The 18966-nt window shown below is 40.8% G+C and overlaps 2 protein-coding genes across 2 annotated transcripts; one reads left to right on the top strand and one right to left on the bottom strand.

Annotated features, from left to right (window-relative positions):
• The first annotated feature begins 537 nt into the window (after positions 1–537).
• Positions 538–6901, top strand: LOC137282004 (uncharacterized). Its single transcript, XM_067813759.1, has 3 exons — positions 538–758; positions 2161–2324; positions 6489–6901. The coding sequence occupies exons 1-3, from the start codon at positions 538–540 to the stop codon at positions 6899–6901; spliced, it is 798 nt and encodes a 265-aa protein (XP_067669860.1).
• A 2609-nt stretch (positions 6902–9510) lies between these two features.
• Positions 9511–10622, bottom strand: LOC137282577 (ankyrin repeat domain-containing protein 34A-like). Its single transcript, XM_067814348.1, has one exon. It carries the CDS (start codon positions 10620–10622, stop codon positions 9534–9536), a length of 1089 nt encoding a protein of 362 aa, XP_067670449.1. The 3' UTR covers positions 9511–9533.
• Between the last annotated feature and the right edge of the window lie 8344 nt (positions 10623–18966).

The following is an 18966-nucleotide window of genomic DNA, read 5'->3' as shown; positions in this document are numbered from 1 at the left end:
AGACTGGCCTAAAGCAAGCTATCCGGTGCACTCTTCATAATGTTTTATTTTGTTGCAAAAATATTCTTCTAAAGCTGCAATCTGTAGTAAATGACAATACACATTTATACATCAATAATGCTGCATCACTTGCTCTTCATAGGGCCTCTAAAACAGCAATTCGAGCCTTACAACCCATGTATACAAAGGATCTCTACTGTACGAGAATCGGATTAGATCTAGTGTTTTCAGTGAAACTGTACCATTCTATCAAAGATGTCCAATCAAATGTGTAGACTAAATAAAATTAAAAATATGTGTATTACCCGTATATTGAATGGACTACGAATCGTCACACATCTTTCTAGCCTGAGGCACAAGAACTGTGCTAGCCGAATGAAACCTGTAGGAGAGTGGCCTGCTGTCACTGCGCTAGGCTGCGGGACCAAGTTCCGATCTGTAACGGTGACGTCAATACTGAAACACTATTATGACGTCATAATCGTTCATCTGACGTCATGTCAGTAACTGTGCACCACACTCACCAAAACAAGCAACATGGCACTCTTCAGGAAGATAATACCGCGAAGCGTGATAAAACGAAACTCGAAAGGCAGTTTGACATCGAACAGCAGCACCTCTCTAGTGAGCGACGACAACATCGACTGGAAGATACCACAGACAGATGACAGCGTATGTGACATCATCGACATATTCATTGATGACATCAAATATGACGACAAAAGGGGAGCTCTGAACTCACGCTTTTCACTGCACAGGTAAAGCATATTAACTTACCCAACTCTGTAATATGACTGTATACCGGTTTCCTCACGTGGTTTTGGTTTAAACTGAATGGGTAATGGAATGAGTGGGTGAGTGGAACACCAGGGGCTCCTTTCACGAAGCAGCCTTGGGTTTACTGAGGTTAACCTTAACTCCTATTCTTTAACACTGCACTAAGGTTACCTTAGTCTCAGTGCAGTGTTAAAGAATAGGAGGACGAATAGAGATGGGATTCACACACCCGGTTCTTCGGCGTGATGAGCTAAAGTTTTCACCACTAGACTTCCCCACCGTCCCCAAAAAGAAGTGCACGATCTCTTGCTTAGTAAGGGTTTTTAAGGTTTTCAGTTTCCGCCCCTCGGGATTTCCCTCCCTCTGGTTTTACATTGTCTACCAATACCTCAGAGGCCTGTTTTCTCCTGTACATAGAGTTCTTTGTTTCTGTCATAATCGTAGCTATCTATTTGAAAACTTACCATCTGTCGCAGACTCACTCACTCAAATGACATCAGCGTTCAAGGTCCTGTGGCACCGCCTTGCCTTCCCTTTTCTGTCTACATAAGTGTAGAGTCACCACCGTTCTTCCAGCTCCGATAACTACATCAGTCCACAATATCAGTCCACCAAATCTCGACTGTAAAGTATCCGTCCCGAGCTTTATTTTCCGCTGACATCAAAAACGGGTCTGTTCCTTCTCTGGGTAAACGTGAAGACGTATTTTATCGCCAATTTTAAAACGAGCGATGTTGGTAGAGAAAGAGAAAATTAACATGGACGAAGTCATGAGTATAATAATATAATTTAATCTGGGTGTTTTGTATGTTTGAATCCCGTTGTCACCACAAGTATGAATTGACGGAAGACAGCAGAATGGAAATCGGTTTTTGGAAGTACAGAACTAACGATTTAGTCGCGTTAGCTATCTTGTCGCAATATCAGTGGAAACAACCAAGGGGGCAAGTATTATGGAGAGGTGATGTTGAGTTGGGTAGTCGGGTAAAGATTCATTTATCAGAGTGTCTACAGGAGTGCTTACTGCGCCATTTCATAAGCCTATCTCAGCACAAAGACAAACGTCGTTCAAACAGTTTAATGGAGACATTCGACTATCGCCTAGTTTTACTTTATTGACATTGCCTTGGCCTTTCCAATGACCGTGGGTTCGACGGGGTGGCCTCGTGGTTAAAGCATTCGTACGTCACACCGAATACCCAGGTTCCATCTCCCTATGGGTACGATATGTGAAGCCCATTTACTGGAATATGGAATAAAGGTGGCGTAAAACTAATCACACTCACTCAAAAAATATCTGCTTAATCTGCTTAGTCTGGTGTGAGAGATGTAGAAAGACTTGAAAGGGTTTCATTAGATCTTACAATGTCTTAATATGTGTAGGAGACGAGACCGGAAGTTATCCCGCATGAAACAAGGTCTGTTGGAAATGGAGTCAGAAATGAAGGAGTTACAGCGCATGCTCGCCAGAACGGAAGCGGAAATAAAGGCGGTTGAGGGTGAAGCGAAGGAGAAGCTGCAAGAGTTGGAAAACGTTCTAAAACGTGGTAATTGAATTAAAATGCGTATCGGTTCAGTGAGTTGTAGTAATAGTATTTCATTTCTGTTATTAGTATGAATTATTATAATTTAAAAGGTCTTACAGTCACGTCAACCGTTTCAAAACACGGTGTGATGAATTTATTACCCTTAAGATCGTAAAATGAAGTTTATCTTTACCAAGCAGCATTCAACCTTCGGTAGAATGAGACGCAACGTTTTGCCGTGCTGTTTCCAAAAACAGTCATAAAGGGAGATAACTTCGGATGGCTTAGTTTATGATACACGTTTATTCATACGTCAACTCTGAAATATAGTAGCGGTAGTCCGCTTGGTGGCCACATTCCATATAAGGTGGAGGGCATTCGTACATCATTTGTAGTGTGCCACTTGAAAAATTTGACGGGGTGTACGAGTCGTACACCCTGGCAAATCCGGCGACATTATTAGTTACACTGTGTTGCGAAAAGGGTGTACGGGGCTGTAAGACCCTTGTAAATACGGATATCCTACACAGATCCTCCTGAGGAAATACGGATGTCCTACACAGATCCTCCTGAGGAAATACGGATATACTACACAGATCCTCCTGAGGAAATATGGAATTTACAAGGGTCTTACAGTCCCTTACAGCCTTTCAAAACACTGTGTGACGAATTTATTACCCTTAAGATCGTCTAAATAAGCTTATCTTTCAATAGCAACATATTAACCCCCTGGATGCCGATTTTTTTGTCAGGCGCACTGAATATTGTACATCACGGGAATTAAAGCACATGTTGCAGTAATGGCTATGTGAGATCTTCCAACACTTGTGTAGAGGCCTAAAATGTGGTATAGTACACTTACTGAGTTAATTTCCCATGTAAATATTATTCAAACAATCAAAAGCTTTCAAACAATAAAAACGCATACCTTATATCCACATAAGCTATGGTGTTGAACATGGATATATGTAGAACTGATACTGAAATCAGTTTCATTAAAAAATATCTGAACGATACGCTAAATATACATCACAATACTAAAAGTGCAATCGGAATGGTATTGGCATTGTGTTTACTCTTGTTCAACCGACCTTCACCTCAATGAAATTGCCTAATAAGTGCAACAATGTTGACGTGTCACATCACTACCGATGACCGATTTCTTTCAAAATGGCGGCTTCACTGAGAAGGGTACACAGGATTTTGCGAGGACATTTTCCTTGATTCAGGGATCTTTTGTACATAAATGTGAGATGTAAGTAATCAGAATTATTCTGACTATCTGTGTATTGTTATATGTTTTTTATCGTTTACACTGAAAAGGACGGAAGAAGCCAGAAATGCCGATAAGTACCGTTGTCGTTCTGCGTGATTTTGCGTCAGTCATGGCGTCACGCTGCTCAAGAAGTTTGACGGTTTCTTATGAATTACCAAATGATTTCATTGTATGTATTTTCTTGCTACGATACTCTTCCCCTGAATATACTAAGCGCATTGAGTCATTGTAAGCAATGATGAGACGGCTGAATATTGGAAAATTTCCGAAAATGCTACGCAGTGTAAACTTGGAATTTTTTTTCCTTTACATTTCAATCAAGCGCTGTCTTTCGAGCACAGCGTTCGTTTTCATACCAAGTATATTTCGTTTCGTTTTGTCTAGAAAGCTAGTATTGGTGACAAAGACCATTTGTAATTTGCTTCTAAGATGCTTGGGGAATTCAATGATGCATTTGTCGCAGCTAACTATGAAGTGTACATGATATAATAGGCGTCTCAATACCGGCTTTCTCGAAACCTGATTTTGTAAACACTATCCAATATGGCGGAAAGCGCACTTCGGCGTCCGTGTAAGTGTATTTTCGAAAACATCCCCACCGATTCTAGGTTCATCCAGAATTATCATTACTGGTTACATGAAAACTTGATATCAGTGATCATTAATATGCTATTTTTGAAATTCATTACTCCCAGTAATTATCCGATTTTCACATTTCAAAACATACTGCAAAAAACGCTGTGAATCTCGATTTTGTACAGTTTGAAAGTTGACGACATTTACGATGAAGCCTATTTTGAAACGCGATTTTAAGCACTTTAGCTTGGTCTGAGATAATAGTGGATGGTATCAAGAAACAGGGAATTTTCCGCAGAATTCAAAACTGTGAAGTATTTATATATGAGTGGTATATTTAGAATTTTATTGGGCTCCAAAGCGAAGTATGTAGAGGAAGGACATATATGTCCCTGTGGCATCCAGGGGGTTACAAATCACCTGCAATTACGTAACAGAGTATTATGACGTGTTGGTAAAGTTCGTTGTGCTGGGTCCTGTTCCTCAAAGCAATCGTATTTCTTTGTATTAAGAGCTGTTGAGGTGACTGGTCACATTCTGCCATATTTTATTATTCGCATTTTTTGTCAATTTAAATAATCTAAATATATTTTATATTTCGGTTTCAAATATAACTATGTGGACCAAATGAATTATAGATGTGAACTAATATACATATGTATCTTTTTTAATCAGTGGTTTGCATCGTTTATACTGACATGGAGTTTATTATTATTTTATTTTTCGAAGCGGAAAGAATGCACTACACTGGACACTTCAGCCATTTTCGTGCCGGTTCGGTGAATGTATTCTATTTATTATAATTATTTCAAGGGTTTAGGGTTAGGGGAAGGGACCTAATCCAATATAGCACTATGCATTAGTACCATTTCTTTTCCTTTTTCATTTTTAATATTTTGTTCACACAAAAACGAGAGACCTAAAACGTCAAAAGTTAAATAAACGATGGAACGTTTTAATGTGGAAATTTAGGACTAGTGGAAATCGGCCTCGAACCTGCAATCCAGCCACTTTCACTGCTCACCCTCGTGCCGACTATCCGTAATCCGTAATCCGTATCTTAACAGTAGGATGTCACAACTCCCGTCTAACTAGTTAGGATCTGTCTTAGCTGGGACACTTTCGAGAATGTGCACCCAGTGTAATATTTTTGCAATATAACACTAGATACCACTAGAAGTATGACGTCATAAGGGTTCAGAGTTATGACGTCACAATGCTAATGCCAAAAAGTCATGTCAAGATCATCCAGAGTGTCGAGCACTTTCGACCTGTCAGGACTTATTAGTTAACGTGTTTTAATCACTTGTAGTACCATAATCATCGACGCCATCTTTGTACTAGTAGTGTTTACGACCTCCTAATGGACTTACATGTCAATCGGGGTCCTACATTTGCGGCTGTTTACGACACAGTGTAAATGTACGAGGTCTTTGTGAAACGGGGTTAAAAAGCAAGAGGTGGTCTACGACTTGCTTTTTGAGGTCGGACCGGGAAGAGTGCTTTGTGAAACGGGCCCCAGAATACTAAACTCGCTTCTTGAAACACCATTTTCATTAAACTCGTGAAAGATTTAGTATAAAATTCGCTTTGGCTCTTTTAGTATCCTCTATGTACGTAACAACAATACACTCAAAACGTGCAAACAGGACTAACCAGTGAGCCAGATGTATTGTGAATCATTTTACGACCTCATCAAACAATGACAGTCAAGGTCTCACTTAAGGTATGCTGTCTAAACCTCGACATAAAATGTAGAAATACGAATTTACTAAAGTTTACAACTGAGATTCATTTGTAAATACCATTTTCTTATGAAAGAATGAATTGGAATTCAGTTTCACCAGAGGTGCTTGTAGTGTCTTTTTTCACTTTCACACGAAAACTCGGATCGGCTGAAAAGTAGGTCATTGTCTTAAATGATTAATGAGTCTCATGTTTCTCTTTGCGAGAATTCACGGTGCCTTATAGAAAGCGATCAAATGCAGCATGTCATATTTTTTTGTTTACACTTCCTCAGTAACTTACAGGTTCAAGTACATTTTGGAGGTTGAGCCCCATTCCGGGATTCGAACCCACGCCCTGAGAGTAAGGCACCCAGTAGACAACGGCATGAACCACTAAGCCACCGAGGCTTCTACAAACATGGAAGTCTGAAAGCTGCTTGTCTAGATCACGGCGTACGTATTCCTCATTAGTACACCCCATTGCCAAAGCTATGATCTCAGCCTCCACAAAGCATTTCGAATTTGTACTTTAATGAGAAGTAATGGCAGTGACGATTGTCCTGTCCTGCTTGATTTTCGACTGTACCTTTTTTGGTTTCTTTGCAGTTGATGTAGAGACGGAAGTCGAGGTGAAGAAGAAGGAACCATTATTGTTTAAGAAATACACCAATCTGAAAACATCATCAGAGTGTAAAGCTCTCATCCGAACTGTCCGTCAGAAACACAGAGCGTTGCAACATCTAGAACTGCTCATCTACCGGAAGTACGTCAAAATCCAACATGGCGGAATATCAAGTCCAGACAAGCCGAAGGCGAAGGTGTATTCCCTCCTTCCGGTAAAGCCAGTAAGGTTGAAACCATGCAAAACGTTTTCTGGACCCAAAGACCTTCCCGAGGGGGTGGTGTATGTTGAGATTGAGGACCTCAAAAGCCCTGATAACCGGAGTTTGGACCTGACAGCGGAAGATGACGACATGCCGCACACATCGTACGACGTGCCGCTCGAGACCGAGGTGTGATGTGCACTATATAGCGGGCTGGCACAAGATGGCGTCATTCCTTGGTTCGGATCCCATGTTCCCCCGGACTGTGGTTTACGGTTTGTCAGCATATATGCCCGCGTCTCAGTGTTTCAAAGAAGAGGAAACTTTCGAAACCTTGCACTACTTCTGGTATTTCTGAAATGGCACCAATGATACAACGTCAAAAAAGCTCACCCTCTCAATAAATCCGTTGTAAAATAGCAGTGACACTAATTTCTCTCCATACCCCCGTATTGAGTGACTGGAAAATCTCCTTGGGAGGTGCACGTTGTTTTGGGTTTTTTTAAATGTGTTCATTGATGTGAACCCGACACATCAAATGTGAGCACTGACACCCTGTATTTGTTACGAACGTTTCCACTAAATAGACAAGCTCTCGATTTCAACACGTACATGAAATAACGCAGAGAATGTCAAAGGTAGTAATATCTATGTTGAAATTTAATTCACTTAATTTTGCTTTGGCTAAAATGACTGCGAGCGATGCCAAAGAACCAAAAATGCCTAATGGTTAAAGCGTGCTCTCGCTGGAATATTGCTAAAAGCGTCATAAAAACACACTCACTCGTTTTTGCCACGCACGTATAACATGACCACCTGAACCTTACTCCTCGAAACAAACTTAAGTTTTACTAAAATCTCAAACTGAGTTTCACAATTTGAAAGAGCTGCATTTTTAACTAAACTGCATTTTTGAACTGTACAAACCCAAACAGCTTGAGTATTCTCTATCCAGCAAACTCCAATTGCCTACTATAGTTTGAGTTTTTATACCGATTTCAGTTCATTCTGGCAAATGCGTTTTCTCAAATTTGAGTAAAACCTCGAACTTAGTCAAAACTCAATTTGTTTCGCGAAATCGGAGTCTGTTTTTTTTTTTAAGATGTGTCGCTCATCCCTATATAAATTCCAGCTATGGATTCTCACGTTACATTTATGCTTCGTTGAAAAAAATAATAAATAAAGTAAATTTCACTCACGTTTACTTTCTCAAATTACGTTTATGTTTCAGTTTCGTCACTTGGGAAAACCTCTACTAGTGAGCGAGTTTACATTTACGACAAACTCTGCAATATTCCAGCTATATCGCGGCGGTCTGTAAATGATCGAGTTTGGACAATCCAGTGATCAACCGCATGAGCAATTGGGATACGATGACACCCGATCCCCCTAATAGGCGGTCTATTGCGGAAAACAAAGCATGAGAAAAGGATGTTATTTATTTGTTTGTTTGTTTGTTTGTATGTTTGTTTATTTTATTTTTGTATGCATAGTGTCTTTTACTCGATGGTTTCTCAGACTGTGAAATCAAATCAAACGATATCGAATGTGTCTATTTCCTGTTTATTCAATGTTTATGCATTGTTACATGGGCATTTCATGAGATCAAACACATAAGTAACAGAAAGGAAATCTAATATAGAAGAGATCTCTCTTTCACTATGTAAGCATAGGGGTTTTTTTTCATCGATAAGGTTGTTTATGTCAGTAATCCTTCATCGTAGTAACATTTTGCATGATCCTGACATTGATACATCCAGAATTACTAAGAATAACAATGGATGACACAAGACACAACGCCAAGACCAAACGTCTTTGACGATTGGCAATACAAGACACGTACACAACAGAACTGTCTTCACGAAAGAAATATTCCATACAATATTTTTCGAAAATATGCGTGAAAAATGAAGAAATGCAAACCTTCCATTTTAAGTATTGTATATAATTCAAATATGCATATTAACTATAGTCCGTTTGATTTCATTTGAGACCGATGAACTGCCCATTAAGACAAAATCTAATATCAGCAACATAAACATATTTTGCACAGTCACATGAAATCGACAGAAAGTGGTTAACAAATGAGTTTCACGTATGAAATTGAAATTTCACCACTGACGCTTGTTCATACTTGCATGTCCCCCATCTTAGGAAATAGAGGCAAGTGGCCACAAAATAATGATCGTTCGTAAAAGTAGCACAATTTGGTTCTGTTGCAGTAATTAGATTTTGTGTCAGTGATCATTTCATCGGTCTCACATGAGATCAGCAGGACTACAGGAACAAGTGCTCTCTACGGTACTGATCGGCCTCAAGGTCAAATTACGGAGGTCTGTATTATGATGTCACGGGAATTATACCATAATACTGTTGTGGATTTGGAAGGAATTGACCCGTGTTTCACCCAATTATCCACGTGCACCTTTGATCCTTTCGCTTTTCATCCTTGATTGACCCCATCCAGTTATAAGGTATTACCAGGAGCTGGCTATGTCGTAATACTTCTATGACACAGTAACCACATGCTGTGTGTATCTCTTTTTTTTATTTTTGCTTCCTTTTTTTCCCACATCCGTCAGGTCACTGAATTCACATCCTTCATGTTCTTCAGTTCACTGCCTTATACTTTTGTATTCACGTACCTTATTTTTTTGTGTATTTTTTGGTATTCACATGCCCTATGTTTTTGTATTCATATTGCCCTATGGTTTTGTGTTCACATGCCCTATTCCATGAAATACGAACACAAGAACAGTTTTGCACAATCCCTTGTAAATATAAGTACATTTGATCCTCATAATTGTAATATTCACATATAGTCCCGTTAACATTCCTCCCGTGGGGATTTGTCCGCTCTATTTTCCAGGTGTACTCTCTTGCCGCTAGGTATGCTTGGGAGTCGAGTGGGTTGAGGTAGCGTGTTGACAGGGGAGGGGCTGTTTTCATTCAAGGCAGAGTTCCGTGGTGTTATGGGAGTCAAAGGTCGCCTTGAAGACGGCTGCTTGCGAATGATGTCTAAATTGGCTAATCCAGGGGTAACCATTTCCCGTGGAGAAACTGGGAATTGAGCATTTGGAGAGTTGAGCAAACGCTGATAAATTCCGCTCGTGTTTTGGACTTTCCCTGGGATCGGGGAACTCAGTTCGGCTGAAGGCGACAATAGAACTCGTCGATGGAGATCGCTGTTTTGTCTCATGAAGGGCGACGCTCTCATCGATATAGGGTTAATCGGAGTCCCACCCGCCCGTGGTGAGAACCCATGTCGAGTGACAAATCGCTGGTTAAATGGGGTATTCGTTCTCGAGTCATCACGCAAAATGTCAAATAACGCTGATTTATCCTTCACGCAAGTGTCTGCACATCCTTCCTGCACTAACACTTTGCACACGTCACTTAATCTCAGTTTTACAGCCAGTTCAAGGGCAGATAACCCTTGTTTGCTGACAGCGTTAATCTTAAGAACGTTTTTCGTGTTTGCGTGGTTTGTGAGTATTCGAATACCGGCTGTGTTTCCACTGACTGCAGCGTGCATCAGTGCCGTGTACCCTTCCCGGTCCTGTATATTGGGATCACATTTCTTGCACCTGATCAAAAGTCTCACAGAATCAACCTTCCCATCCTCCATACAGGCGTACATTAACGCAGTACGTCCCTCCGCATCTTGAGCATTGACGTCACTTCCGTAACGCAACAACAAACGTACCACGTGAGCTCTGACGTCATCCTTGCTAAGAAAAATAGCATGGATTAAGGGTGTTCTCATACACGAATCGCGAACATCCAAGTCCTCAGTTTTGGACAACAACGAGCTCAGTCTTTGAACTTTTCCGTACGAGATGACTTTAAAGAGATTCTTGTCTTCGTCGTTAGAATTTGAGACAATTTCGTAACGACCTTGTTCCTCGTTCGCCATCACGGCATGTACCTGTAAACAAAACTCCTGATTAATGCAACTCAAATGAATTGAAATCAAATCAAACTAGAATTTTTAGGTTTACTGGAATAAAATTTATATTGTTGATTATAATTTACCTAACTTGAACTTGAACCCACACTGATTGTGTGGTGACGGGTGGCCTCGTTATTGAAAGCGTCTAAATTCGCTGTACAGAGTAACGGCCCTTACGTTTGACAGGCACCCGGGTTCCACATACGACTACCCCGATTACGTTTCTGCGTTTGTCAGCGCCATGTTAATACTTGTCTTCAAAATGGCATTGTCGCAGATCCTATTACTTTGAGACTTGCCCCCAACAAAGTTGAAATACTGTGGGTTGCCCACCATCGGGTGACGTAGTACCTTTACAAAGTAGGACGTAGCGGGATTGGTTTGTCAGGCTTACTGACTTGGTCAATGCATGTAATCGTATCGTAAATGGGTAGGTGTTCATGATGTTAATCACTTGCTTGCTTGATCCCGAATGTATCATTTACAGAAAAGATTCATAAAGGTGAGAAAAAACAAAATCCAGCTACTAATCACATGATGTCTGTATATTCCAATCAACGGCGTCTGATGGGAATTTCAATCTGTCACGACCAGACTATTCACTCATAAATCAGAAATTAAATAAATCTTACATGGTATCATATTTCCGACAACATTCTCTGTTTCAAATATTCCTACTGATAAATCAAACTGGAGCATCTCAAGATTGTTCATGCAATTATACAATGTGTGTACATTGACTTCAATGTAACTGCCGATTGATCGATTGTATGCTGCGGGAAGCCATGAAATATTTAGTCACCTACCGTCAAAGCACACCTTTAATCAAGGGGCTTCTAACACCTGACAGGTATACCTTCGCCATATGCACAATACGGTTTTGTGCCGAGTGGGTCCTTGCTCTGATGTGTTGCCGTTGTGACTGGGATTAATCTGGGGCAGTGTTCTGTGGAAGTATTAGGCTTATACTTGCTTGCTTATGTGGACTCGGGTGATGACGTAATGTGAAGTGTGACTTGAGGGTCAAGGGGTATGCTGGGTCTTATTTGTATATAATGAACGTATGTTGTGTGGATTGTGGTAGTAGTAGTTGTTGTTGTAGAGGTAGCAGATGCAGCAGTAAACGTAGTGGTAGTAGTAGTAGTAGTAGTAGTAGTTGTCATGGCGGTGGTAATAATAGTGGTAGTGATAGTGGTAGTAGTGGTAGTGGTAGCAGCAGCAGTAGCAGCAGTAGCAGTAGTAGTACCAATAGTAGCGGTTGTAGTAGTAGTAGTAGCAGCAGCAGCAGCAGCAATAGTAGCGGTAGCAGTGGTGGTAGCAGTAGCAGTGGTGGTAGCAGTAGTGGTGGTGGTGTTGGTGGTGGTGTCGGTGGTGATGATTGTAGTCGTTGTCGTGGTTGTAGGAGTTGCGATTGTAGTCGCGACCTGGAGCGCTGTAAATCTTGATTTTGAGTTACGTTTCTTTGATAGCAGTGTCAAGATCCGCTCCTATTGGCTGTAAGTTCGAATCCACGATTCGGCACTGACACGGTTCTTCAGCTTGAATACGAGAGGGCACGGGAAAGACAAACGAAACCTACATCATCGATCATCGTCATTAACCCTCCTTGTCATAACAAAGCGTAAATAACCTCAATCTCAATTGACAAAAACGATGGTCACCGAAAATATGTAATAAACAAGTATCACTTAAGTGTCACGCTCTGTTAGGCCCCAGATACATGAATCCTTCCCATACAAACCAACACAACACATCCGAACAAAATGTCCGCCCATATCATGGTATCTGTACCTCACACAAAAGCCAAGCGGGTATCTCTACCCTCTGTGTCTGAGTACGATCTGCTATTGTTGTGGGAGTCATTGTCATTATTTCGTCGGGGTCATCATTTGACCTTAGACTGATCACATTTCTCAAAATGTTACAGACAGTGGTTTGTTTGTTTACAGTGATCGTATTTTGAATATCATGGCCTGGTTATCGCACACGTGAATAAACTTAAGTTGTGATTCATGGCTCTGATGAGTACACAGGGCAATTAATGCCTGCTCATTACCAAATCTTTACGGAGGTCCATACTTAAGAATCATTTATATGTCCGGGGTGGATGAAGACGTTTTACACCGTCTTTTAGCACTATTATAAGGGTAACGCTATTTTTCAGGGCATTATCATATGCAGAAGCCCGAGGTCTTTCATTAACTGCCCGACGAAGGAGGGCAGTTGAAAAGACAGAGGGCTCCTACAAATGATAATGCCCTGGAAAATAGCGTTACCGGCATTATAGCTAATATGAATAGAATATTTAATAAAATAAGAATAAAAACAGCGGCATCGGTTTAGAAGCATTTACTGCCAACAACAAACGACGGAGGTCACTGACACACATTTTACAAATATAGATACGTCCTAGAACACAGATGACGTCAATATAGAGAGTGACGACATTCGACCTTGACCTTTGCCCATACTGCCAGCCGCCATTGTTTTCAGTGATCCACAACGTTAGACTACATGTCGATATTTTCATATGTTGTCAATTATGGTACAGTTGGTATGGTTGGCACAAGCAGGAAAGTGCATAATGGCACAGGCACAGGCACATGTGACGAGTGTGAGCCAGATATATGGTCAATAATGAACCCAAGTTCAAACGAGCCGTAGGTGATTGAACTTCAACAGCTGAACTACCTATGACGTCACCTAACAACGGGCTTGATAATGGCCAAGCATTTTGCGGGCATTATCAAGTTACAGCGGCCCGCTCATTTCTGATAACGTGCGGTCGTTTTAATGATAGTTCTATCCATTTAGCTATAATCTAGCAATATCACGTCGGGGGATCCCAGAAATGGGCTCCAGACTTTACCCATATATGGAATCGAACCCGAGACTTCGGCGTGACGAGGGAACGTATTCCATTGAGGCCGGGGAAGTCGCCTCAGTTTGGATTGGGGGCAGCAAACGCGTTAATTTGGAGAAACATTATGTCCAAGATTTACAGTTCCATTAATTACACTAAACCGTTACATCCCTAAACATTTTTTATTATTTTGAAGCACAGACGAACAACTAAATATCAAGACATTCGGACAAATCAGAGGTGAGTGAATATGGTTTTACGCCGTTTTAGCGACAGTACAGCGATATCACAGAATACCAGAAATAGTCTTCACCCATTGTACCATGAGGGAAATCGCACCCGGGTCTTCGGCGTGACGAGCGAACGCACTTACCACTAGGCTACCCAACACACAAACAGTATTAAGGTGATTCTGTCAAACGCAACCCAGTGCTGAACCAATACCTTTCAGACAGAAACCTAAACTTCCCGGAATGAAAGACTATAGGGGCAGGGCCCCAAGGACTGTGTCATTCTTAGTCGAATCTCCTTGCATAATTAGTCAAGGGTTGTTGTATGAACAGGTTTACATGGAGACTAAACATCATCAACTGCACAGATTTATCAGGAACATCACCAGATATACGACCCTATCCATGGGCCTGAAACCTATTTCCACACTTTCCATGTCGAAAATGACGTTGAAGGAAAACGAAAAGCAACACAACCTCTGACAAATCAAAAATACGTCATACGGTTATTACGAAAATGACAATGGTGTTAAACGAAAAAGGAGTAAAATTACACTCGGTTAAATGAAAAACTCAAAATTTACAGAAAAATGATTTTGAAAAAAAAATATAGTGTTTTGACCGTACGTAGCATGATATATTCACGCATAGTCACGTGAACTAGTAAATTCAGCTCTCATCTAAATTCCCCCAAATCAAGCCTCCGAGTATTCCTAAATGAAAAACTCGAAATTTACCGGAAAATGATTTTGAAAAAATATAGTGTTTTGACCTTTCGTAACATGATATATTCACGTATGCATTGGTCAAATGGAAATGGTTTTGATTCATCATAATCCAAGCTCCTTGTCCACTTTCACGAACAGGTCTCATCAGAGATCAATTAATAGATATATAACCACAGCGATACTATAATGACAGCAATATGATAATCACAGCAATACGATAATCACAGGATTATGATAATCACATCAATCTGATAATCACCGCAACTAAGAGTTTGCAAAAAATATCGTTCTTACCCTACAAGTCCCAGCTACACATCCTCCTGAGATCCTGTCTTGGCTTCACCTACTGTTCTGATTTGCGGTACACAAGTTTGGTCCGTTAAAGTCGTCATGTATCATTCTGACGTCAGGCACAACCACTCATTAATTAGTCGGCTACCATTTTTCTCACGCGATAAGTTTTCCACCTCACAATGATGTGGGTATTAATTATTAAGAAAGAGCCAAATGTGGGCGAAATAGTTTTTTTATAGCCGTTAATTCTCAGCAGACGAGGTATTAGGACATTCTCACATGATACTGAGGGTGATGTCTCGAAGGGGCATTCGGGTGTAGTCGGCATACACCGTCACTTACGTGATAAGTCACGTGGTACTTTACAGTACTGCATATGCCAGATAACTCCAGCTGAATCCAGGGACAGTATAGTGAGTTTTGTTATATTATGCTCTCTGATAAGACATATTCGTTTATGAAAACTATAAACAATGAGTGCATTTATGTCTTAATTTCGGGCAAAAGTGGTGTAAGGGTCATGGCTGTGGTCAGCATAATTCTTTGTTAAATATCGCATAGCCACGGGAACTAGTAAATTCAGCTCTCATCTAAATTAATCCGGGTATTCAAAGAGTTGTTAACTCGCGGTTATGTCCGTGTCTCACAGACAGATATCGACCAGCGTTCGAAATAACCGCTGGCCCGGAGTCCCAGCACCGGTTGTTATTGTATCGGGCCGGCAGTTTCAAATATGTGCAGGCCTTTATGGTCTTCAGTAAATTACATGTCAGGTATGTTTCAAGTGGGATGTTTCCCCTTTCTTTTCTGTAGCAACGTTCGGGTGTTCCACGATCCAGCATGTTTTTTTGTTGTTGTTTTTTTGTTTTGTTTTTTGTTTTTTACGATAATTTACAGTTTCCTGGTATTTCAGTGCTTTGGCGTAAGAATGTCAGTCAATTTAAATAGATAAAAAGTCCCCTGTGTGTCAAAGGCTCCGCCTGATCCTGCAGAATCAATGTGAAACTGTGCACAATGTGGTATACTTTGTTTGTTTGGTTGACTGTAACCAAATGGGCCCGCAGACTTTATTGAAACTGTATTGCAAACACTGCTTTGGACCATTTCCGTGACGAACCGATGCCAAGGACATTAAATGAAAGAACATTCTAGGTTACTATGAGGGTATGGAGTATCGGTCATCCATCAATGTATCCATCCATGCATCCTTCTTGTTAGTTCTCATTTTAACGTTTGTGAACGCAAGCGTGTTTTGTGCGCGTGCGTGCGTGCGTGCGTGCGTGCGTGTGAAATCTGTGCTTGTATATCTTTGTGTCTGTGATTGTCGTCGTTACGTCTTGTGTGTCTTCATCCCGCTGGGTCGGTGGGGTAGCCTAGTGGTTAAAGCGTTCGTTCGTAACGTCGAAGACGCGGGTTCGAATCGCCACGTCGGTACGATGAAACCCATTTCTGGTGTGATATTGCTGGAATATTGTTGGGTTTTTTTCTCTCAGATATACAATTTGGCAAGTTTAGCACGTGTTAATGTGTTGTGGGTTCAGTCACACTCGTTCTTACAGACTCTCATTCTTATAGTGCACAAATGGGTGATCAGGACGCGGCAGAGTCAGAATTATATTTTTAAAATGGAAATAAAACATCGTTACGTGCACAAATAAAAGTGACGCGCCGATGTCCGAGAAACATATCCCTGTTGTTATTTAGCCTTATGCGTAAATGAATGACATGTTGTCATATCACCATTGTAATCGTGATCACCTTTGAACAATTTCCAACATAGACTGTCATCCTCGTGAGTGATTAATGTGTGACATATGATCATGCACCAATTTCTTAACGTAATCAAAGAAATCGCTTCCATAAAATATACATCTCGATTCCATTGCTGTTGAAATGACTCTTGATGAGGTGATCAATATATTAACATTGTAAAAAAATCATTCAGCATCAAGTAAAGTAAAACAACCTACCTTAATTCCTGTTACAACATTCCGCGAAGAAAACCCTCGAGAACTGTACAACACGATACATATTTCACAGACCGTCTATTTTTACGCACATGTACTAAGATAACAGGTGACTGATCAACACGTCTCTGTGGAATTTCGTCCCGAAAACACATCTGCCAAGTCCGGGGGTCCGTCGTCCGTGCGTGACCAGCTCCCAGATTGGAAAGATTAAAACACCATAACGTATACAATCGGCCGGGTAGCATTTATCTCCCTTAGTTTGATTTCGAATTGTACAAATAACTTATTTGAGTCAAGCAATTGGCTCAATGGCTTCAGTCTATCTGGCAAACAGACCATGAAACCAGGGCCGTAGGTAGCCCAGGGGAATAGCGGGACATCCCCTGTACCCCTAACCTTCCCACCCTATCGATGTTCATGCAGTTGATCACTGGGTTGCCTGGTCCAGACTCCGTTATTTTGCAATATCGCTGAAAGCGGCATAAAAGTAAACTCACTCAGTTTTTGAACGACATGATATAACTGGAATCCCTCTCTCTCACTATTTTACTATAATGGGTGACGATGAGATTCGCGTGCAGGATGGTGTTTTGTATTTATCGGGGAAATGACGATTTCTCTCATAGATTTTAAAATCTTTTTTGATTGGTTTGCAAACGCCGTACTCAGCAACATTTGAACTATATGACAGATGATTGTGAATGCTTAATCCAGTGGTTCACGTCGAGAGAATCGATCTGCTAAATTGGGATACGTTAACATGCACGTTTACAGCGAACCAAACAACCGGGTCGCCTCTTACGACATAGGTCGCTGAAGACTGAAAAGTGAAACTTCAACTGAACATGGAATGATACTGTGCATTGTGTGAAAATAATCTATACTGAAACCCAAATTATCTCGACCCTACCGCTTTTTATGTTTTTATTATTATTTTTCGTAACAGATTTTTTTTTTTTTTGTTTTGGGTTTTTTACATGGAAATAACAAAAGACAACATGGCATGACATTATGACTTAAGTTATACATTATGCACCACTCAACGGAAATGGACTTCACACATTGTACTCATGCAGAGAACTGAACCCGGATCTTTGGCGAAACTAAAGAACAGATGTAACCACTACGCCTAACCCCAAAGTCAGATGTGTGAGAACGATATTTGTTGTCTTGGCGAATTGCTTTGACATCGAAATATATGTCTCAAAACAGTTAATGTTCAGGTCCATCTTCAAGATACAGCGACAAATTCAACAGTAAAGCCTAAACTGAAACCGAGTCCAAGGTTCGAGAAAGGGCTATGTATTTTCAGCTCGAAGTTGAAATATGTGGATAAATATGTATAACTTGACGAGCCTACATGATATATTCATTATGTAAACTAGCGGACAAGAACTGGCTTCCATCTTTTAATAACTCATTCCACTTGTTTCTTTGTTATTGTTTACCTGTACCCCCTTCTCATTCAACTGATGAAGGAGTAAGCATTAACTCCGAAACGTTGTGATCTCATAATAAAGAAGTTGATATCCATAAAAATCTTCAGTCTTAAGAGGAAGGAGAATTAAAAAGTAGGGTTTATTTCTTGTGTAAATGCCATACGACCCATGGTACACAATGGTACCTGATACATCATGATACATGATGTATACGGCCTTACTGAAAGCGATACCGGATGGTGTGAAACACTCCCGTGACTATAAGCCATCCACACATGCATCTCCTGAATAATGTATTGTGACCGTAACATGTTTATCATATGAAGGGGATGTAAACATCACGCAATAGAGGAGCGACAGTGCAGATTGTTAACTATGACTCCCGTGCATTCACCCTGTGGCTGAGTGCAGTAAGTTTACCTTCATGCATTAGATCATATGTTTGCTCTTTCGGTGAAGAGAGTTGGCTAAATAAGCGTAGTTGCTTTGGTATGACGGAATCCTACAGGCATGGGTTTCATCCCCTCACTTGTGCCAAAATACAGATATGGTATATATCCATATATATCCGTTGAATACTGTGGAGAGAGAGGGAGAGAGAGACGAAAGGGAGAGACAGAGAAAGAGAGACAGAGAGAGGGAGAGAGAGAAACAGAGAGGTAGAGACACAGAGAAACTGACAGACGGGGAGAGAGAGACAGAGAAAGAGAGAGAAAGAGAGACAGAGGGGAGACAAAAACAAAGAGAGAGGTGGGGGGGGGGGGGGGGGGGGGAGAGAGATTGT

The sequence above is a fragment of the Haliotis asinina genome, chromosome 4 (genome assembly GCF_037392515.1).
Source record: "Haliotis asinina isolate JCU_RB_2024 chromosome 4, JCU_Hal_asi_v2, whole genome shotgun sequence".
NCBI classification, from domain to species: Eukaryota; Metazoa; Mollusca; class Gastropoda; order Lepetellida; family Haliotidae; genus Haliotis; species Haliotis asinina.
The sequence above is the reverse complement of the archived record's forward strand: the minus strand, read 5'-3'. Positions and strand labels throughout refer to the sequence as shown.